The 23,877-nt window shown below is 39.8% G+C and overlaps 3 protein-coding genes across 3 annotated transcripts; 1 reads left to right on the forward strand and 2 right to left on the reverse strand.

The window, feature by feature from the left end:
• Nucleotides 1–2,183: 2,183 nt before the first annotated feature.
• LOC135344802 (uncharacterized) lies at nucleotides 2,184–3,506 on the reverse strand. Its single transcript, XM_064542097.1, has 5 exons — nucleotides 3,371–3,506; nucleotides 3,138–3,314; nucleotides 2,828–3,084; nucleotides 2,651–2,773; nucleotides 2,184–2,600 (listed from the first exon to the last, which is right to left on the reverse strand). The coding sequence occupies exons 1-3, from the start codon at nucleotides 3,425–3,427 to the stop codon at nucleotides 2,920–2,922; spliced, it is 399 nt and encodes a 132-aa protein (XP_064398167.1). The 5' UTR covers nucleotides 3,428–3,506; the 3' UTR covers nucleotides 2,184–2,600; nucleotides 2,651–2,773; nucleotides 2,828–2,919.
• On the reverse strand, nucleotides 2,356–2,768 carry LOC135345463 (uncharacterized). Its single transcript, XM_064542887.1, has 2 exons — nucleotides 2,651–2,768; nucleotides 2,356–2,600 (listed from the first exon to the last, which is right to left on the reverse strand). Exons 1-2 carry the CDS (start codon nucleotides 2,766–2,768, stop codon nucleotides 2,356–2,358), a joined length of 363 nt encoding a protein of 120 aa, XP_064398957.1.
• Nucleotides 3,507–4,222: 716 nt separating the features above from the next.
• LOC135345464 (uncharacterized) lies at nucleotides 4,223–23,546 on the forward strand. Its single transcript, XM_064542888.1, has 10 exons — nucleotides 4,223–4,338; nucleotides 9,442–11,301; nucleotides 11,698–16,363; nucleotides 16,425–16,703; nucleotides 16,771–19,181; nucleotides 19,236–19,508; nucleotides 19,576–21,222; nucleotides 22,461–22,531; nucleotides 22,617–22,829; nucleotides 23,047–23,546. The coding sequence occupies exons 2-5, from the start codon at nucleotides 9,460–9,462 to the stop codon at nucleotides 17,049–17,051; spliced, it is 7,068 nt and encodes a 2,355-aa protein (XP_064398958.1). The 5' UTR covers nucleotides 4,223–4,338; nucleotides 9,442–9,459; the 3' UTR covers nucleotides 17,052–19,181; nucleotides 19,236–19,508; nucleotides 19,576–21,222; nucleotides 22,461–22,531; nucleotides 22,617–22,829; nucleotides 23,047–23,546.
• Nucleotides 23,547–23,877: the final 331 nt, after the last annotated feature.

A 23,877-nucleotide genomic window follows, 5' to 3' on the forward strand; every position in this document is an offset into this window, starting at 1 on the left:
CTACTTCTGAGCAAAATTGGCGAAAATAAAAGTTGACCCCCCTCCCTGCAAATACCGTTTTAAAGGTTGGAGGTTATGGAACGCCAAATAGGTCAAAAATACATCCCACTTCATAGGGGTGTCTCACACGTCTATCGGTTGCTTTGCACACATCGATCTTTACCCACTTGTACACTTTTGACATCTATAGACTACTTGACATCTATCAACTAATTGACATCTATCAACTAATTGACATCTATCGACTACTTGACATCTACTGCTACGTATACTTACATCTATCAACTACTTGACATCTATCCGATATGATACTACTTGACACTAGTCTCGAATACCCGCCTCAACCTAAAAGAAATTCCTGGACACACTTGAACCAAACCACAATGTGAGTTTGACCAGACTCAAGCTTTTAGGTTGAGGCGGGTATTCGAGACTAACTTGACACTAATTGGAATCCGCCCAACTATACTTAACTTGACACTATCCATGTACACTAGTTGGGCCTGGCCCCACCCATTGTAGCCCCACCCCACAGGGCATGGTCCAATGTTAGGTCAGAGTACATGTACCTACGTACCTGTGAGAAGTAGTACAGTGCAGTGTAGTAGTAATCTAGTCTAGTCATGGCTCTTCATGTTAGCTCTGATGAAATGATCGAGTTTCTAACAATATTGGAGATGGTATAAGGACTATTCAAGTGGAAGATGAACAAGGAACTTCCAATGTGCACAGTCTACTTCATCAGTGTGAAGACATTCTCGAAGTTGTTGTTTATGCCTCTGACTTGTTTCCAGCTGGGTGTGGAGATGCCATTGTTGATGCAGTAACAGAAGTGTATAAGTATATTGAAGTAAATTGCCTAAGAGATAGTCACAGAAGAGGGAGACCTTGTGTGAACGTGTCTGAGACTCAGTTGGAGCACCTTTTGTCGTTTCAGTGATTTTAGAGTTAGAGATATTGCACACGTGCTTCATGTATCTGAGAGCACTGTCAAGCGAAGAATAATACAGTTTGGATTTGAAAACAAATTACAGCGCACAGACATCTCCGAATCTGACTTGGATATTATTACTGCTGATTTTGTTCACCACTTTCCAAACAGTGGACAAAATACTTATGATGGTTATCTAAGAGGGAAAGGGATAAGAATACAACGATATCGAGTAAGAGAGAGCCTTTCTCGTATTGATGAAACAGGAGTACAAAGACGTCTGAGACGAGCCTTACACCGCAGGAGATATAGTGTACCTATGCCTAATAGCTTGTGGCACATAGATGGGCACCACAAATTAATACGCTGGAGAATAGTAGTGCATGGAGGCATTGATGGTTTTTCTCGATTACCAATCTATTTAAAAGCGTCTACTAACAAAAAATCTGAGACTGTACTACAGTGTTTTTTGCACGCTGTTTCTTGTTATGGTTTACCTTCACGTGTGCGGTGTGATAAAGGAGGCGAAAACGTTAAAGTCTCAGAATACATGCTTTCAAATCCTGAACGAGGTCCTGGTAGAGGTAGCTGTATTGTAGGGAAAAGTGTCCACAACCAACGGATCGAAAGATTGTGGAGAGACGTATTTGTTGGTTGTCTGTGTATGTTTTACCGGTTGTTCTATGCTCTCGAAGACAACAGTTTATTAGATCCTACAGATGAAGTGGATATATTTGCATTACACTTCGTGTTTCTTCCACGTATTCAACAACAACTAAATGTTTTCCGCGAGAGCTATAGCCATCACAGATTGAGAACTGAAGGCAATAGGACGCCATACCAGCTTTGGATAGAGGGAATGACCTCACTAACAACAGATGGAGCAGCATTACAAGGAGTATTGGATGATTCATCAATTGTAAGTATTAGTGATGTGTTTACCTTCATTAGTTTACGAAGTCTGTGCATGTAGTACGATGTACAAAATGTATTTGAAACTGGTGGGTCAGAGTATAAGCATTGTGTTTAATTATTTCCTAACTATTATTACAGGGAGATTATGGAATAGATTGGAACGGCCTCCCTTGTATCGAGTCCCAAGATGGGGTTGCAGTCCCAAGCACTAATTGCCCACTGTCTGATGCACAGTTTAGTATGCTTAAAGAAGAGGTGAACCCACTTGCTGTTTGTGATGACTATGGCATATTGTTGTTTGGTCGCACCAAAGACTTAGTAGCTAGATGTCTGTCTATTTAGAATGATGTAACATAATGATATTGAAAGAATCATGATAAAGTATGAAAGTGATACAGGGTGAATAGAACACAAAAAGAGTATATGTTCGAAAGGATCATGATAAAGCATGAAAGTGATACAGGTTTTGTCAAACACAAAAAGAGTATATGTTCATTTTATTGCAGTGCTTATAGGCAACCAAATCCTCCATGGTTTTTCATACCATATACCATTTTCTTTTTAAACTCCTCTGGATTGTTATAATACTTGGAGGGCAGGGTTAGCTCCAACGCACAAGTGGACGACGTGGGAAACACATTGGTATCGTTAAATCTCAGACCCAAAGAGTTATCAAATCCCATCGGTGGAACAGACTCTGAACCAGTAGTAAAAGAAAGAATGGTCTTAAGACTGACAGAATCCTCCGAGTCACCTACAGTATTAGCCTAATGATAACGGGCACACTGCAATTATAGTTCATACCTTCAACACATTCACAATCGTACAGAAAATCTACAAACAGCATGTAAGTAGCCTCTTCTTTAGCAAGATCATTTGAGCCCTTAGGTGAAAAGTGGGTGATTTTGAACATGGCCTTCATGGTCTCTGCAATAATTACAACAAAACTAATTATGGTTACCAGTTACACACGACACTTACCACAAATAGAGGCCTCATTAGTTCAGGGTACTTCACAATTGCTTCTCCCACACCGTTCACTTGCAATCCCTCCTTGAGCTGGTTAATCTCTGCTAAGACTCGAGAAGAGTGTAGTAGAGTTTTAGTGTCTTCACTATCTCAACTTTGTCTGCTTGCGTCGAGGTAAAAAGTGGCTTGCTGTACCCGGCATTCACAATGGTGTCACATTCATCAAAGATACAATCTTTTAGGTCTTTGTCATCAGCAGCATCATTGATCTGCAGGTACAGTGTTGAATTATACACATAATTATATAGGTAATATTATATACCTTCTGAATAAGGATCCGGACGTTAGTATTTGGTACTTCTTCATCAGGTATGTCAATATCACAGATTTTAACACCACACAAGTATGCGTAGAGACTACTTCCAAAAAAGGAGAAACCACTACCACCCTGAGTGATTCCCATGGTCATCAATTTTCCTACGAGAAGAAACTTCTCACCCTGTATAAAAAAGTGTATGTCAGCGACTACGCATACACACTTTTACATCAAAATACCTGCAAAGCCAATAAATCGTGCCGCACAACCTTACTGTTCTCATGGCCCTCAAACATAGACTGAGCTATCTCTTTCCCCAACAGGCACCAAAACTCCCTGGATGGGCCTCCACCATCTTCTGCTTCCTCACTTACAAAGTGAACCTTAATTAGAACATAATGTAGAGTGTTTATACACCATTAATCCTTATTCTAACCGTCAATGTCTTGATGCTTGTAAATGCAGGCCGCCTTGCAGCTCTGAGTGCATCTACTAACACATGAGTGCGTCGTATTGGGATCTGATGATATTCCTAGGTCCTTGAACCGATACTCAGACAGAAGCTTCAGCATGCAAGCAAGAAAGAGAGCTGACCATCACACTGCACACAGTACAGGTATAAAAAGTGTTATAGTGAAATTTAAAGCTTACGATTTATGTTGAGTATCAGGTTGCTTGCTCTCTGTCAAAGCCTGTTTAAGTAAGGCATCCTCGATCTCCTATAACATTAAATCAATATTGTAACACTAACTTCACTAAAAGGATACTAACCTCAAGTAGTCGATAGATGTCAAGTAGCTGATAGATGTCAAGTAGTTGATGGATGTCAACTAGCTGATAGATGTAAGTATACGTAGCAGTAGATGTCAAGTAGTCGATAGATGTCAATTAGTCGATAAATGTCAGGTAGTCGATAAATGTCAAGTAGTCAATAGATGTCAAAAGTGTACAAGTGGGTAAAGATCGATGTGTGCAAAGCAACCGATAGATGTGTGAGACACCCCCTTGAAGTGGGATGTATTTTTGACCTATTTGGCGTTCCATAGGAGGTACCGTTAGTGCTAGTGGCCTAACATCCGTTCCATTGTTTACTCTACTCGGAAAACAAGCTTTTGAACAAGCCTTGAACAATCAAGCAAACAAACTGCAAGATTACACTAGACTAAAGTTTGACCCATCGTAAGGACTAGAGAAAGAGTGGTGCAAGGTAAACCCTTATTACATAATACCTCTTCTAGATCTATCTATGATTAGTAGATCTACATTGTCAACAGTTTTCAACAAATTGTTTTATGATCATGATAATAGCTCTCATTTTATTAGTATTAAAAGGCTCACCTTTGGCCAGACACAAGCTTCTCTGTTTGAGTGTAAAACATGTACATCCCTGGAAAAATTTCTTACTAAGGCCACTCCAAATGAGACTGTAGTTTCCCGTCCTACTTGCGCTTCCTGCTTTAGCTACCGCATTAATAGTCATTATGGCCATTATTTCTCTAATTATCCAATGAAATATTGAAATTACTTCTTTTATTGATCTTTGTTTACTGTTTGTGGTTGTATGTGTGCATGGTAACATTTTTGTGGGTGATTAATTAAATTCATTGATGACGCAACACATTTATAATGAGATTCATAGTAATGAATAATGATAATACTGCTCACACCCGCATATAATTTACTAGAGTCTCTGACGGGAAACTATAGTCTCATTTGGAGTGGCCTAATGCTTCTATAATTAATTTTAGTCTAAGAGAATATTAAAGTGTGGCAATTATAGTACAACCAGTAGGTTGTACATAGGATTGACAGTGCAGTTGTGTGTGTGTTTCAATTATTGCACACATTTTGATAGTGCTATAGGCAAATGAGTACATGTAAAACTAAAATATAAGAACACAGATAACGATGAGAGGGATAGCAAAAAGCTTCCGTTGGATAAACCATATACAGTAAGAGCAGGAGAGGTATATGGAAACTTTTGTAGACTTTTGCAAACGTTTTACCCAGTAGTGTTGCGTGGGCATGATGCAGGATTGCTCTTGTACGCTCCAGTCGTCTACAAGAAAACTATAAAAGCAGATATCAAAAGGGAAGCATACAGTATGTACGTTCTTGAGCGTAACTAGCCTCAAACCAGAGGGTGTGACATCACACGTTGTCTATCCCTCTATTTCATAAGAATAAGTGTGATTATATTTTTGTGCTTGTTAGTTATACCGAGGCACATGGGCGGGTGTAGTCGGTTGGTTTGTCTGTCTGTCTGTTTGTGATTTCTGAGCCTGCTCACCTGGATGCCATAGCACTGAGTTTACAGCATGGATAGCCTTCACACAACAAGTTATTAGTTTTAAGATTTTGATGTTAGTTAAAGCTTCGTTGTCGAATAAAAGCGAGCAAAAGCTAAGAAGCTTGAACTTGCACATTGGCCATAATTATTATAGAACTCTCTATATATGCCCGGCTTTAATTCGAGGCACTGATTACAGCCACGTGGATACAAATTATTTGTTTTCATGGGAAGAGACTCCATGCAGTCTTCTTTGCTGGCTATACTGCATGTGAGCCTATACTCCGGTCCCCGCTGTATGTCAGCCTGGTGTCTTACTTTTAACACTCCAGGCCTGCTCTGCTGTGATCCAAATAACGTACGGTCCAGGACTCCCAGAGTGCATGTCAGGTGCTTTATTTGTATAATATTTTAGCTGCTGACTCTGATGTGATCCTATAGTCCTATAGCTATAGTGTATGTCTGACCATGCACCACTATATGTCTGTTTTCAAGGCCTTGTCATACAGTTCAAATATAGAGTAGGTAGTTTGCCGCTCATGTTCATGTACGTATACCGTAACATTACATGCTTGGCTATGAGACGTAAAACAGCCGAGGGTTAGCACTTCAGTGCTCTATAGTATATTAGCTTTGGGTTACAGACATCTCGTTGCACAAAATAGCATGTGTTTAGCTAGTACACGTAGGCTGCATACATTGTCATGTGTTTGTTTATCAAGTTGATACCTGTGTATGACATCATACATGTGCACAACCTGCATAATGAAAATTATTTATTTCAATGAAATTCATTTGCAGCCCATAAATATAGAGTAAGTCGTCAGGAATCAAGAATTATTGAGGGATAAGAATTAGAAATACAATGCGCAAACAAAATGATATCGATAGGCATAGTTATAGGTATGTTAACTAGCGAAAACTTGGATGAGCCATAATTGGCTGAGTACAAGCTAATCTCAGAGCTCTGTAATCACAATAATTATAAGCAGCTAGAATAACACATTATTAAGCTGCTGCTATTCTTTATGGTATTGCTGCCATAAAACTATAGGTTATAAGGAGCTCCAACCACAATCAAGAGCTAGCTGTAAAGTTAATTATGCCTCGATACGAAACCGCACGAGGGATACGGTAAAGCTGACTGTGTGTGTGTGTGTGTGTGTGTGTGTGTATTCCAGCTGTAACTGCTCCATGGCTGCAATGCGACGAACACTAACAGCTTCTATAGAGTTCCAGCCACGTTCTCTTGGATTTTGATTTGTGGATTTGCAAACTAAAGCTTTGTTCTCCAGTTATGGCTAATTTTGAATGCATGCTGTTGCAATCTCTTCAAAATCTTACGTAGCATCATCTGTTCGCACAAAGTTTCTATTCGAGTTAGCCTTGCACTAAAGCGCTATATCTCTTTGTTAGCTACAAAAGTCTGAAAAGAGCTGTAATGCTGTACTGCTATAGCCATTGCGAACTTTAACCTATTACAGATGCAGGGGCGGACTCAGGAATCTTGATGGGGAAAGCTAATTATTATACTAAAAAAATCATCTGCTTTTCAAGCCTATAGCTAGCTACTTTGCAACAAATCACGATGTTTTTCCTGCATGACTCATCAATAATAATTGTTCATGCTCAGTTAAACCATAAATTGAAGAGCTAGAGGGATTGGAAACGGCTGGTACCCTCGAGTAACATCCGCGCTACGCTGCGATTTAATTGAGGCGGCTCACAACAATACCAATATACTGCAAGTAACTGTGCTCAGTCCGTGCAACTCACTTATATTTCAAGGTATTTACCTATTGTAGTCGTCATAACCAGCACGCTTACACGTTACAGTTCCATTAGTTCCAAAACAGCCTTGGAAATAGATTAATGTCAAACTAAAGGGCTGAGGAGAACCACCAATTATTATAAAACCATATAAACCAACAATTTGGGCCCGGAACAATAAGGCTGTTAAAGCCACCACCTGAACAGAAGGAGTGCCCTGGCTGAGGACAGCGCCCACCCCCTCGAGCGGGTCCCTATAAATTAATGAAACCCCTTAACCTAGCTGGCTGTCCCCCAGCCCGAGCTCGTGGTGTGAAACTAGGGAGGCCAACCCCAAGCAGGAGAAAGGGGGAGGGCGGAGGGAAAGAACGGCTACTGGAGAAGATCGCTTCTCTATCAATAACTGATACTGCACGTGGATGGCAACCCTACTGCGCATGCGCAGTCAATTACCTGATGCAACCACACCCAAGAACCTCAGCCTTCTGCTGCCATTAACCATTGTTTAGTGCACTCCCAAAACACACTATATATGTCTCTTTTTACTGGGTGTGGTCAGTCATTAGCAAGTACTACACGTAGCTCGTGGACTAACCGTGTTATAAAATGCTGAAAGAGATGAAGTCTTGAAGAAACACAATTTTCTTATTTTGAGGGAATTACCCGGAAACAATTTTGCTTAATAGCCTCGTTCATAGGGCGTAGCGCGGAGAGTTTTCGAGACTCCACTGCAGATTCAATGTAAAAGCATGGCGTGCACCACTCCATTTCCAATCTCTCTAACTCTTCAATCTATAGTTATAAACTGGGTGTGGCCATGATAATGTAATATAGTGCATGTATGCAGTGGGTTAATAGCTAGCTCTACATTCTATCCTTCAGACTTGTCATCAAGGCCAGGAGGGTGCTCAAGCCTCCAAAGCTCCCACTGGATTCTTCACTGACGGATACACCCTTTTTCTGCGCATGTGCATTCAAAGATGCGTAACTACAACGGCTGAATTTCGGTAGCCCTACAGAATAGTAATTTAATACTTGGAAGGTTATCAAAACATGCACCGTACATTACTCAACTGCTGTTAATAACAGAGTCCACTAGTAAATACTATAATTATGCCGGGTGTATATACGGGCTTCCGTAAAAATTACTACATTTCTGATAATAAAATATAATGTTGGCCAGTAGCTATAAGTGATCCTGAGTCCTGAGTTAGTCCCGTGAAGCTTGTCATAGCCTCGATTCAAGGCCGATTAAAATACGGCCTGGTATGCGCACTATCACCCCTGCAATAGGTACCAGGCCGTATTTTAATCGGCCTGGAATCGAGGCTAAGCTTGTCACAGACCTGCTTTGGTTATCCCAGACGTTTCTGGTTTTATCCATGCATCCATCCATGCAATCGTCCCCATGCATGAATCACTTTATGCAATCAAGCTGTTTGAAGTTTGTTTACTAATCTAACTTTAGAGGGATGTATAGCAGTGGCGGATCCAGGAAAAATGAAAGGGGGGTTCCAAACTAACGAGCGCGCAGCGCGACTTTTTGGGGGTTACGCACACTTCCGGTCACACGTGACTAGGGAAAATCTCATACTCAGCCAGGGGAAGTCCCATAATAGACTGCGTAGAGCTAGCTAGCTGCCACGAACAGTCAACTAGCTAGCCTAGGCTAACCTGAACACTCTTCTGGCAGTTGATACATCAAAACAACAGGTACAATCATTGAATGAAATTACAATAGCTACAAAAACTGATAAATAGCTAGCTGGTGTCATTAAGCCTTCTAAAGTTAACTTCAAAAGGGGGGGTCAAGGGACCCCATGGACCCTCCTCTGGATCCGCCACTGTATAGTTCAAATAGATATTTGTAATCAATTGTCCAAAATCGATTCGTAGACAATTGATTTCGACAGATCATTCACGTACGTAATATTCAAAAATCTGAAAATTGTTGTCAAAAATTGATTTCATATCTGATGCACACAAGTTACGTTCTCTAAATTGTTGCAAACGGCGTTCCATATACACATTCTAGTTTCCTTAGTAACAGCAAATCCTCCTCAGGAGAAACAGAAAGCTGTGTCTGTAATGATCAATCCTGATTTTGTTGTCCGATTTTGCAAGATCATGTTCAGACAGAGCAACTTAGTATAGTTGATACGCCGTTTGCGACAATTCACTAACACAATTCAATCGTATATAATTTTAAAGCTACTCTAGTATAACTCTTTCATTCATTTTATTAATCAGTGCCGTATAGTTGCGGAAATGACTGATGACAGCCAGTCATGTAATACTCCCCTGCACACTGCTGCAAGCCGTGGGGACTTAGATGAGGTCAGAGAGCTGTTGAAAACAAAGCAATATGAAGTCAACGTCAGAAACTCACACAACCAAACATCTCTTCATCTTGCATGTGCTAATGGTCATCTCGATACGGTTTGGACACTAGCCAATGACTTTGGTGCTGACATAGGAGCTATTGATAATGATGGAAATACACCAATGCTTTTTGCTGCTAAGAACAAACATGTGCAAATAATTATAATGTTGCTTCTATTATCAATGTGTTGTAGACGCCTCTCCAACGGAGACTACGTGTCCTGCTCCTTTAGTCGTAGTGAAATGGATTCTGATCACACTAAAATGTTTGAGGACGTCCTCTTTGAGTATTACAATGATTCTGAAGCTGTGGAGAAAACTATGCGTCTGATAAGCAAATACTTTGTTGATTATATTCAATTCAAGGATTATAAAGATGATGGCTTTATTGCATTGTTTGTAGCTGCATCACTCGGTCTCAAAGACTTGATTAATCGACTAGTTACACAGAATAAAGTAGACCTGAATATTAGGGGATTCCATGGCTTATCTGTTCTCCACTGTGCCTGTTTTGGAGGACAATTCCAGTTCATGGAGAATCTTATTTCAGAACATCTTATGGACCTTTCTGTTAAGGATACAGATGGGTACTCAGTTTTGCATTACGCAACTTTAAAGGGGACTCCCTATGCATGCAATGGTGGTCATATAGAACTGATAGACAAATTAGTGCTTGAATATGGCCTCAATCCCGCAGATAAAGATAATAATGGTAACACACCTCTACATACTGCAGCCGCTAAAGGACATGTTGAAACAGTGAGACACCTGATTAGCAAGCACAGTGCTGATACTGATTGCACTAATAATCAGAACAGTACTCCATTGATGCTAGCTGTGTTTAATGGTTGTGTGCATGTTTTGGATATGCTAATCAAAGAATTCAACAGCAGTTGTCATGTCCGAGGTTACAATGGTTATACTCTCCTTCACTATGCATGCAATGGTTGTCATATAGAACTGATAGACAAATTAGTGCTTGAATATGGCCTCAATCCCGCAGATAAAGATAATGATGGTAACACACCTCTACATATTGCAGCCTCCTTTAAAGGACGTGTTGAAACAGTGAGACACCTGATTAGCAAGCACAGTGCTGATATTGATTGCACTAATAATCAGAACAATACTCCATTGAATCTAGCTGTGTGGACTGGTCGTGTGCATGTTTTGGATATGCTAATCAAAGAATTCAACAGCAGTTGTCATGTCCGAGGTTACAATGGTTATACTCTACTTCACCAAGCATGTGAAGGTGGTCATATAGAACTGATAGACAAATTAGTGCTTGAATATGGCCTCAATCCCGCAGATAAAGATAATAATGGTAACACACCTCTACATACTGCAGCCGCTAAAGGACATGTTGAAACAGTGAGACACCTGATTAGCAAGCACAGTGCTGATGTTGATTGCACTAATAATCAGAACGATACTCCATTGATGCTAGCTGTGTTTAATGGTTGTGTGCATGTTTTGGATATGCTAATCAAAGAATTCAACAGCAGTTGTCATGTCCGAGGTGACAATGGTTTTACTCTTCTTCACTATGCATGCAATGGTGGTCATATAGAAATGATAGACAAGTTAGTGCTTGAATATGGCCTCAATCCCGCAGATAAAGATAATGATGGTAACACACCTCTACATATTGCAGCCATTAAAGGACATGTTGAAACAGTGAGACACCTGATTAGCAAGCACAGTGCTGATGTTGATTGCACTAATAATCAGACTGATACTCCATTGATGCTAGCTGTGTTTAATGGTTGTGTGCATGTTTTGGATATGCTAATCAAAGAATTCAACAGCAGTTGTCATGTCCGAGGTGACAATGGTTATACTCTCCTTCACTATGCATGCAATGGTGGTCATATAGAAATGATAGACAAATTAGTGCTTGAATATGGCCTCAATCCTGCAGATAAAGATAATGATGGTAACACACCTCTACATATTGCAGCCATTGAAGGACATGTTGAAACAGTGAGACACCTGATTAGCAAGCACAGTGCTGATATTGATTGCACTAACAACTACAACAATACACCATTGATGGGTGCTGCGCTGAATGGTCGTGTGCATGTTTTGGATATGCTAATCAAAAAATTCAACAGCAGTTGTCATGTCCGAGATTACTACGGTTCTACTCTCCTTCACTATGCATGCAATGGTGGTCATATAGAACTGATAGACAAATTAGTGCTTGAATATGGCCTCGATCTCGCAGATAAAGGTAATGATGGTAACACACCTCTACATATTGCAACCATGAGAGGACATGTTGAAACAGTGAGACACCTGATTAGCAAGCACAGTGCTGATGTTGATTGCACTAATAATCAGAACGCTACTCCATTGATGGAAGCTGTTCGGAAGGGTCGTGTGCATGTTTTGAATATGCTAATCAAAGAATTCAACAGCAGTTGTCATGTCCGAGGATACAACGGTCGTACTCTCCTTCACCAAGCATGCGATGGTGGTCATATAGAACTGATAGACAAATTAGTGCTTGAATATGGCCTCAATCCCGCAGATAAAGATAATAATGGTAACACACCTCTACATACTGCAGCCGCTAAAGGACATGTTGAAACAGTGAGACACCTGATTAGCAAGCACAGTGCTGATACTGATTGCACTAATAATCAGAACAGTACTCCATTGATGCTAGCTGTGTTTAATGGTTGTGTGCATGTTTTGGATATGCTAATCAAAGAATTCAACAGCAGTTGTCATGTCCGAGGTTACAATGGTTATACTCTCCTTCACTATGCATGCAATGGTTGTCATATAGAACTGATAGACAAATTAGTGCTTGAATATGGCCTCAATCCCGCAGATAAAGATAATGATGGTAACACACCTCTACATATTGCAGCCTCCTTTAAAGGACGTGTTGAAACAGTGAGACACCTGATTAGCAAGCACAGTGCTGATATTGATTGCACTAATAATCAGAACAATACTCCATTGAATCTAGCTGTGTGGACTGGTCGTGTGCATGTTTTGGATATGCTAATCAAAGAATTCAACAGCAGTTGTCATGTCCGAGGTTACAATGGTTATACTCTACTTCACCAAGCATGTGAAGGTGGTCATATAGAACTGATAGACAAATTAGTGCTTGAATATGGCCTCAATCCCGCAGATAAAGATAATAATGGTAACACACCTCTACATACTGCAGCCGCTAAAGGACATGTTGAAACAGTGAGACACCTGATTAGCAAGCACAGTGCTGATGTTGATTGCACTAATAATCAGAACGATACTCCATTGATGCTAGCTGTGTTTAATGGTTGTGTGCATGTTTTGGATATGCTAATCAAAGAATTCAACAGCAGTTGTCATGTCCGAGGTGACAATGGTTTTACTCTTCTTCACTATGCATGCAATGGTGGTCATATAGAAATGATAGACAAGTTAGTGCTTGAATATGGCCTCAATCCCGCAGATAAAGATAATGATGGTAACACACCTCTACATATTGCAGCCATTAAAGGACATGTTGAAACAGTGAGACACCTGATTAGCAAGCACAGTGCTGATGTTGATTGCACTAATAATCAGACTGATACTCCATTGATGCTAGCTGTGTTTAATGGTTGTGTGCATGTTTTGGATATGGTAATCAAAGAATTCAACAGCAGTTGTCATGTCCTAGGTGACAATGGTTATACTCTCCTTCACTATGCATGCAATGGTGGTCATATAGAAATGATAGACAAATTAGTGCTTGAATATGGCCTCAATCCTGCAGATAAAGATAATGATGGTAACACACCTCTACATATTGCAGCCATTGAAGGACATGTTGAAACAGTGAGACACCTGATTAGCAAGCACAGTGCTGATATTGATTGCACTAACAACTACAACAATACACCATTGATGGGTGCTGCGCTGAATGGTCGTGTGCATGTTTTGGATATGCTAATCAAAGAATTCAACAGCAGTTGTCATGTCCGAGATTACTACGGTTCTACTCTCCTTCACTATGCATGCAATGGTGGTCATATAGAACTGATAGACAAATTAGTGCTTGAATATGGCCTCGATCTCGCAGATAAAGGTAATGATGGTAACACACCTCTACATATTGCAACCATGAGAGGACATGTTGAAACAGTGAGACACCTGATTAGCAAGCACAGTGCTGATGTTGATTGCACTAATAATCAGAACGCTACTCCATTGATGGAAGCTGTTCGGAAGGGTCGTGTGCATGTTTTGGATATGCTAATCAAAGAATTCAACAGCAGTTGTCATGTCCGAGGATACAACGGTCGTACTCTCCTTCACCAAGCATGCGATGGTGATCATATAGAACTGATAGACAAATTAGTGCTTGAATATGGCCTCAATCTCGCAGATAAAGATAATGACGGTAACACACCTCTACATGTTGCAGCCATTAAAGGACATGTTGAAACAGTAAGACTTTTGATTACTCAACACAAAATTGATATTAATATCACTAATAATGTTTACTCTACCCCATTGTGTTTAGCAGCTGAAGGTGGTCATGAGATCGTGATTCATGCCTTTAGTAAAGAGTTTAAATGCAGCCCACATAACAGAGGCTACAATGGTCAAACTCTGCTTCACTATGCTTTCCAAAATGGTCACGTAGAACTATTGTATAAACTGGTAGCTCAATATAAGGTGGATCCAACAATTAGAGACAATGATGGGAACACACCTCTACATCTTTTGTGTCCTACACCGCATACTGAAGACATGCTAAGAACAATCCTTTTCAAGTACCAGTACTGGACAGTGTTTCAAGTTAATAATAAAGGTAACACCCCTCTTCACACAGCAACTCTATATGGGCAAGCTCATTGTGCACGTTTACTATTGCAGAAGTATGAAGCTCCACTTTTTGTGCGAAATACAGATGGGAAGACAGCCCTTGATTTAGCTAAACTTCAGAGAAAACAAGAAATTGTTACAATTTATGAAAATCATACTTCCAAACTCCAGTTAACCTATGAGCAACTAGACGAACTTGCTAAACAAGAGTTTACTGGTGAAAAGAACCTCACCAGAATATTTGTTGTAGGGCATCCAGGTGCAGGGAAATCCACGCTTGTTGAGACTATCAAAAAGAAAGGTTTCTTCAGCTACTTCAGCACGTCAACTGTTGCCCCTCACACTGCAGGCATTATTCCAAGTACTTATGACAGTAGTTATTATGGAAGAATGATACTCTATGATTTTGCTGGTGATTCCGAGTACTACTCCTCACATGCTGCAATTATGGAGTCAATCAACACATCAAAAGGAAGTAATATATATTTGATAGTTTGTGATTTGAGTAAAGGCGAAGAAGCTGCTGCCACTAAATACAGCTACTGGCTTTCATTTCTATCATACAATATTAAGCAATTCTCAAACATGATTATCCTACCAGTGGGAAGCCACGCTGATGTAATCAACAAAACATCAGTTGAACAAGTGTTACGTGTTCTTGACAGCGTATCCCAAAAGTTCTGTAGCAGCTCTAAGATTGATGGCTTTCAAATTGAACAAAGTGTTTCTCTTGATTCTCGTAAACGAGGGACTGTAGTAAATGACATAAAAGAACTCACTAAGAAATTTTCCAATTTGGTATCCCTTTCCCCAGAGACAAGCACACTCTTGGGATTGTTGAAGAAAGACTTTGAACATGTTCCAGCTTGCAAAGTAAGCCTCCTTATCTCTCACATAGAAGAGACGGGAATTCCGCTGCGACTAAATTCTTCATTACTATACACTCTCATAAGAGAGTTACATGATTTGGGTCTGCTAATGGTGATAGAGAGAGAAGGGGACTCCATTGAGAACCATATAATAATTCTCAAGATATCAACATTCACATCAAATGTACACAAAAAACTCTTTTCAGAGTCTGCTAAAGCTGACCTCACAGAGCACATTCATCAACTCAAGTTTAGCGTAGGTATTATTCCAGAATCACTACTGGAGAGAGTACTGCCAGAGTACATCACAAAAGAAAGTCTACTGCAGTTGCAGTACTGTCACGAAATTGAAAATTTGCACGTGGAAAAGGACCACACTCTTTCTCAACTCACTTTAGAACCTGTACCAACAGATAGTGCCACTAAAGAGAAATCTCATTTATTTTTCCCTGCTCTGTGTGATCTCAAGCTTGAGGACATTCAATGGCCTAAATCCAAAGGTGATAAGATTACTTTGGGATGGTATGCTAAATGTGATGGTGACAGATTCGACTTCTTCCCAACACGATTTCTTCATGTGCTTATCGTTCACCTCTCTCACAACTTTGCATTAAAACAAAACCTTCCAACAAGACACAGACTCTCACCTACAGCTTCCAATTCTTTGATTGCTGAGGTACATGCTGCCAATCCTAGCTGTCATGTCTGGTCGACTGGTCTGCATTGGCTTATGAAGAATGGAGTGGAAGTATTTGTCGATATGCCTAAAGAAGCTGATAGTAAAGAACTGGTTGTACTAGCAAAGAGTGACGTCCGAAATCAAGCCAAGTGTTCTGAAACTCTGCATCAAGTTATTCAAAAGGTAGTGGAAACAAAAGTTGAATTCTGTGCTAGTATAGTGCCTACTGTTTACCTTCTTGATCCGAGTAACCTCAAGGATGAACCTTTTACGAATGCTTTGAGTTCATCTAAATACGCTCTTAGTGATATCGAAGAAGCACTAGCAGAAGGCACTGAGGAAGTTGCCGATAAAGACAGGCAATGCTTCTCCACTCCGATCAAAGAATGGATTAGCCCAACAAGATGGGCCATATCTTACTGGAGTAAGTTTCACACACACATATACACGCGTAATTAATTAATTTGTTTGTTATTGTACTACAGATTTGTTTTTTCCAATGAATACCTTCTTGGTTCATTCTGCTTTGCAAGAAGTAAAGGATGCTCAATGGAAACTGCTAGGAATGAGTCTTCCGATCCCCTGGAACAAATTAGATGACATTGAGAATAATAACTCATCATACCCTGGTGACATTGCTAAGAAAGAAGAAGTAATTCGACTATGGATGTCTCAAGAACCCACCTGGATAGTGTTGGTAGATGCTCTCAATCAATCTGCATATGAATGGTCACAGAATTCAAGTCAAATCTCACAAAAGCATAGTAAGTACCTCACAATCATTAGCTATATTAATTGCTTATTCATGTGTGCATTATATAATAATTATAGATGTGCCTCTACAAAAGAAAATTCTCGAAAAAGATTCATCTCTCCGTCCTGACGAGGACTTTCTCCAATCATTTGCTGCCGTCATTGGCTCTCGTTGGCAGTGTCTTGCTTTTCCCCTCTCCCTCACTTCTGAAGACATTGTGAGCGTTAAGAGAGAGACAAGAGGAGCAGAGCCTACCAGACAAGCACTCGTCATGCTGCAGAAGTGGGCAGCCAGGGAGACGGCAATTTATGGTCAGTTGAGAGAGAGACTCCGTACACTCTCAGTGTTTAATATCTGAGAAAAGTATGTAGATAATTATAGCTGTTTACGAAAATGTATCACCTTGTTTGTGTCACTCATGCTTTGCCATTAAATTTAAACAACAATGTCACAACTGCACTTTCAATTTTTTACACTGCGTATACAACCTTCAAAAAAGCACTTTAATGTTGTCAATTCTTATTAGTTAATTATGCTCCCTCAAGTAATTTTTGTAGCTTCAAATAGTGTTGTACAAAAACTTCTGTAACAGTTCCAAGATTGATGGTTTACAAAGCATTGCTCTGATGTTGTAAACGAGAAGCTGTGAATTACTTATTGTTCTCTGTTGGATTTTCCCCAGAGACAAGCTCTCTTCTGGGATTGTTGAAAAACACTTTGACTATGTTCCAGCTTGCAAAGTAAGTCTCCTTATCTCTCACATAGAAGAGACTTAAATCCGGCTCACACCCTAAGAGAATTACTCACATCAGGTGTACCCATAATGATCAATTTAAAAGCAGACGTCATCAGCTAGTCAACTCAAGCTCAGGGTAGTCATCATTATTACAAAATTGCTACTGCATCGCTACTGCATGGAAAAAATACTACCACAAACTGCAGTACTGCTGAGAATTTTATAAGTGGAAGAGTACCACAGCCTTTCTCGAACTCACTTCAGAACCAGTACCAACTGAGAGTGCCACTATAAAGAGAAATTTCGTCTCCTTTTTGTGATCTCTGGATCAAAGGTGACCAAGGATTTTTTGCTAAATGTGATGATGGCAGATTTGACTATTTCCTAACGATTTTGTTATCTCATTTCTCTCACACAGCTTTTCATGAAAACAAAGCTTGCCAACAAGCCGCAGGCTCTGTATAATATTGAACTTCTAATTCTTCTACTTCTTTGATTGCAGAGATCCAATTATGCTGCCAATCCTCGCTGTCATGTCTGGTCTACATGTAGTAAATGAAATAAAGGAACTAGCGAAGAGATTAGAGTCTCTTTCCCCGGAGACAAGCACACTTCTGGGATTGTTGAAGAAAGACTTTGAACATGTTCCAGCGTGTAAAGTGAGCCTCCTTATCTCTCACATAGAAGATACTGGAATTCCTCTGCCACTAAATTCTTCATCACTATACGTTCTCATACAAGAGTTACATGATTTGGGTCTGCTAATGGTGATAGAGAGAGAAGGGGACTCCATTGAGAACCACACAATCATTCTCAAGATATTAACCCTCACATCGGATGTACACAATAAACTGTTTTCAATGTCTGCTAAAGCTGACCTGACCAAGCATATCGATCAACTCAAGCTCAGCGTAGATATTATTCCAGAATCACTACTGGAGAGAGTACTACCAGAGTACATCACAAAAGAAAGTCTACTTAAGCTGTAGTACTGTCAAGAAATCGAGAATTTGTACGTGGAAGAGGACCACAGTCTTTCTCAAATAACTTCTGTACCAGTACCAACAGAGGGTTCCACTAAAGAGAAATCTCATCTATTTTTCCCTGCTCTATGTGATCTCAAGCTCGAGGAAATTCAACGGCCAACATCCGAAGGTGATAAAGTTGCTTTGGGATGGTATGCTAAATGTGATGGTGACAGATTTGATTTCTTCCCAACAAGATTTCTTCATGTGCTTATCGTTCACCTCTCTCACAACTTTGCACTGAAGCAAAGCCTGCCAACAAGACTCTCCACTACAGCTTCTGATTCTTTAATTGACGATGTATATGCTGCCAATTATAGCTGTCGTGTTTGGTCGACTGGTCTGCATTGGCTTATGAAGAATGGAGTGGAAGTATTTGTCGATATGCCTAAAGACGCTGATAGTAAAGAACTAATTGTACTAGCAAGGAGTGACATCCGAAATCAAGTCAATTGTTCCGAAACTCTGCATCAAGTTATTCAAAATGTAGTAGAAGCAAAAGTTGAGTTCTGTGCTGGTATAGTGCCTACTGTTTACCTTCTTGATCCGAGCAATATCAAGGATGAGCCTTTTACAAATGCTAGAAATTCACCTAAATACGCTCTTAGAGATATTGAAGAAGCACTAGCAGAAGGCCCTGAGGAAGTTGCTGATAAAGACAGACAATGCTTCTCCACTCCAATCAAAGATTGGATCAGCCCAACAAGATGGGCCATATCTTACTGGAGTAAGCTTCACGCACACATTAAACCCACGTATTTCATTTATTATTGTACTATAGATTTGTTTTTTCCAATGGATACCTTCTTGGTTCGTTCTGCTTTGCTAGAAGTAAAGGATGCTCAATAGAAACTGCTAGGAATGAGTCTTCCAATCCCCTGGAACAGATTAGATGACATTGAGAATAATTAATCATGGTGATAATGCTAAAAAAGAAGAAGTAATTCGCCTGTGGATGTCTCAAGAACCCACGTGGATAGTGTTGGTAGACGCTCTCAGTCAATCTGCATATATGGATGGTCACAGAATTCAAGTCAAATCTCACGAAAGCATAGTAAGTACCTCACAATCATTATAGCTCTGGTATAATTATTATGCACACTGCTTATAATTATATATAGATGTACCTCTACAAAAGAAAGTCATCTGCGAAATCAATTCATCTATATCCGTCCTGACAAGGATTTTCCAATCATTTGCTGTCATTATTGGCTCTCGATGGCAGTGTCTTGCTTTTCCCCTCTCCCTCACTTCTAAAGACATTGTGAGCATCAAGAGAGAGACAAGAGGAGCAGAGCCAACCAGACAAGCACTTGTCATGCTGCAAAAGTGGGCAGCCAGGGAGACGACAACTTATGGTCAGTTGAGAGAGAGACTCCGTACATTTTCAGTGTTTCATATCTGAGAAAGTATGTAGATAATTGTAGCTGCTTACAAAAATTTATCACCCAATGCTTTTCAGAACTCATACTTTGCCATTAAATTTAAGCAACATTATTTTTACTACTGCATGCACTTTCAATTTTACTTTTTTTTAAGTGCCCTGCAATATATACACTGTATATAACTTTCAAAAAGCACATAATTTTGTTAGCCTTTACTAATTCTATTAATGCTCCCACAAGTAATTTTTGTACTGCAGCTAGAGCTTCAGCTAGTATTGTACAGAACTTCTGTAACAGCTCCAAGATTGATGATTTACAAAGTATTGCTCTGATGTCGTAAACGAGAAGCTGTGAATGACTTATACAAGCTCTCTTCTGGGATTGTTGAAAAACACTCTGACTACATTCAAGCTTGCAAAGTAAGTCTCCTTATCTCTCACACATAGAAGAGACTGTATATAATTCCGCTCACACCCTAAGAGAGTTATACTCGCATCAGATGTACCTATAATCATCAAATATTGTCAAAGTCTGCTAAAGCGGACGTCACCAAGTACATCGATCAACTCAAATTCAGCGTAGCCATAAATATTACAGAATTGCTACTGCATGGAAAAATATTATCAGAATATACCACAAGCTGCAGTACTGCCACGAAATTGAGAATTTGTATGTGGAAGAGGACCACAGTCTTTCTCAACTCACTTCAGAACCAGTACCAATTGAGAGTGCCACTAAAGAGAAATCTCATCTTGCTTTTTTTGATCTCTGGGTCAAAGGTTACCCAGGATTTTATGCTAAATGTGATGTTCGTAGATTTGACTATTTCCTAACGATTTCTTCATCTCATTTCTCTCACAGCTTTTCATGAAAACAAAGCTTGCCAACAAGCCACAGGCTCTCTATAATAACCTCTGAATATTGATTTTCTGATTCTTCTACTTCTTCGATTGCAGAGGTTCAATTATGCTGCCAATCCTCGCTGACCTGTGTAGTGTACATGTATACTTGGTATGCAGGCTTATGAAGAATGGAGTGGGTGTATTTGTCGATATGCTTAAAGACGCTGATAGGAAAGAACTGATAGCGAGAAGTGGCAACAAAACATAAAATGTGCTAACACTCTGCATCTAGTTATTCAGAATGTTGTGGAAATAAATTGATTTCTGTACTGCCTTCTGTTTTTACCTTCTTGATCCGAGCAATCTCAAGGATGGATGAAACTTTTACGAATGCTAGAAATGCATCTAAATATGCTCTAAGAGATATTGATGAAGCATTAGCAGAAGGCACTAAGCGAGTCATGGAAAGAAGGATATGCTTCTCTATTCCGATGAAAGGATGGTCATCCCAAAAGATGGACTGGATCTACATATTACTGGAGTAAGTTTCAAGCACGCACACGTACACACCACATGTAAATGTAGCCTCGATCCCAGGCCGAGTTTTCGCTTTTATAACGGTTAGGCGAACATGCAACTAGGCCTGGTACTAGTTGTCTGCGCATGCGTCAAATTTTCATTGTATATTTGTGGTCGGCAAAAATATTTAATAAATCAATAATCGAAATTTGCACACAGAAAATGCACAGAGTGAGTACACAAAAGATGCATAGGGAGTACACAAAAGATGCACATAGGGAGCTGCTTCACAAAGGTCTGGGGAGTTGCCAGTTGTGCTGCAGCACAATTACAGTGACCCAGGGCAACTTCAGGATGATTGAATGGCTTCAAATTACGTTTCAAAAAGATTTAGCAGGCTGCTGGACTTCTCTGATTCTAGGCCCCAACTCGTAACTCAGTTAAATTTTACTTGAGAAAACGTTGATGTCTCTGAGCTACCCAGCAACGCTCGAATGAGCAGGTCATACTCTAGTCCTGTAAGTATAGGACAATATTAAAAGAAACCAAACACGGTTAAACCCTTACCTCAAACTGTCCAGTCTCGTCCGTTAGTATAGCCAAGAGGAGCACTGTTGGGATAACTGGATATTAGCCATTGCTCCTGTACAGAGAAGTAGACATTCTAAATACGTGTAGATCTATACATATTAAATTTCTCGTATTAAACAGGTAACAGGTTATAGTGTCATTGTCGACGAGCTGATGATGGCAGCACCAAGTTCTCTAGCTCACACTCTTCACTTGATCCACCATATTAACGATGAAACTATAGTCTACCTACTGGTAGATCTTGCCAAACATGAACAAGACTTGATAGCATAGCCATAGGGCCCACACAAAAATATCTGACCTTAACAAGCTTGACAAAGCTTTATACCTCTTCCCTTGTTGTTCAGTCTTCAGAATAATATTTTCTAAGCTTCAGAGAAGAGAGAAGCTTCAGCTAAGAGCCATTCCAATCGATTCCAATAATGATAAAACGGGAACTGACTTCTAGTACACGATAGTACACGAATATAAATGTCACGAAAGTGAACGAGAATATCCATTCGCCAGAATCTGACAAACGACTGACGCATGCGCAGACAACTAGTACCAGGCCTAGTTGTTCGCCTAACCGTTATAAAAGCGAAAACTCGGCCTGGGATCGAGGCTAATGTAAATGTTGTTGTTTCCAATGGATATACCCTTAAAGATACAACTCCTAATAATGCGCAGGCACTGATTAACTTACCGATAAAGACATAAAATGCTCCACTTCAATCAACATTGGATCAGCTCACACACAGGTGATATTCTACTGGAGTAAGCAGCATCCAAACCCCAACGTTTAATTTGTCCATGAGCTTAATTATTTCCTTACACTTTGTACAGATTAATTTGTTGTTTCTGATGTGTGAGTCCATGATCGACTCTGCTTTGAACTGCTTAGGAATGAAACGAAGCATCCTTCCCTGGTGACATTGCTAAGAAATAATTCGACTGTGAATATCTCAAAAACCCACCTGGAAAATGTTGGTAGATGCTCTTGTAGTCAACCTACAATTGGATTGTCCAACGAAACAAGTCAAATCTCACAAGAGCACAGTAAGTATACTACCGTTTAGCGGGTATATTTCGAGGGTAGCGGTTAGAAATTAAGGTTTTCGTGGAATAGCAGTCTTTTCGTGGGTATAAAAAAAAACCGGTACATGCTTAATTAGAAAACCACAAACATTTATACCCTCGGAATATACCCTCTGTATAATAATACGGTATATATAGCTATAATTATAGCTATAATTATTCATTTATTCTATTGTAGACGTGCTTCTACACAAGAAAAGCATTATCGAAAACAATCATCTGTCCGTCCTGACGATAAAATTTTCTCCAATCATTTGCTGCCATCATTGGCTCTCGTTGGCAGTGTCTTACATTTCCCCTCTCCCTCACTTCTGAAAACATTGTGAGCATCAAGAGAGAGACAACCAGATGACAAGCACTCGTCATGCTACATGGTCATACACTTTCCGTGTTTCATATCTGTACCACATTATGTGTAGATTTAACTGCATGCATTCACATACTGTAGATATAGCTGTTCAATCCAATTAACACATGTTTGTGTCACTGAACTTTCAGAACTCATGCCTTGCCACTTAAGCAATACTGCTGCACTTCCAATTGTCATTTTTTCTACTGATATAATTATATGCAACATCTTACGTCCTTCAAAATTAGCACATTTTTGTTACTAGCTACTGTACAGTTATTCTAATGTTGTCAATTCTGACATGAATGAAATGAATTTTTGCACTCAGTTCTATAGCTAATGGCCGGTTGTGCATGCAATGTCATGACTTAATTATGTACTGTGTTATTCATCAGTCACTGCCTCTGTTTTAATATTCTCGGATCCAGATTGGCTTTAGCTTATTAATGCCATATCTACCCCCATACACCAATTCGGTTATCCTGACACATGACATAATTATACGCCAGCTAAGTGTGTAGGACATGATATAATTGCGCCAACAGAACCTATACATTCAGTATGAGTTATTCATAACTTCCTTTCCAGTTCCAGTAACTGTTACATTTAAATGTCATGCAAGTATATACACATCAATAATTCAATAAATGCGCATCATAA

The sequence above is a fragment of the Halichondria panicea genome, chromosome 12, assembly GCF_963675165.1.
Source record: "Halichondria panicea chromosome 12, odHalPani1.1, whole genome shotgun sequence".
Taxonomy (NCBI): Eukaryota; Metazoa; Porifera; class Demospongiae; order Suberitida; family Halichondriidae; genus Halichondria; species Halichondria panicea.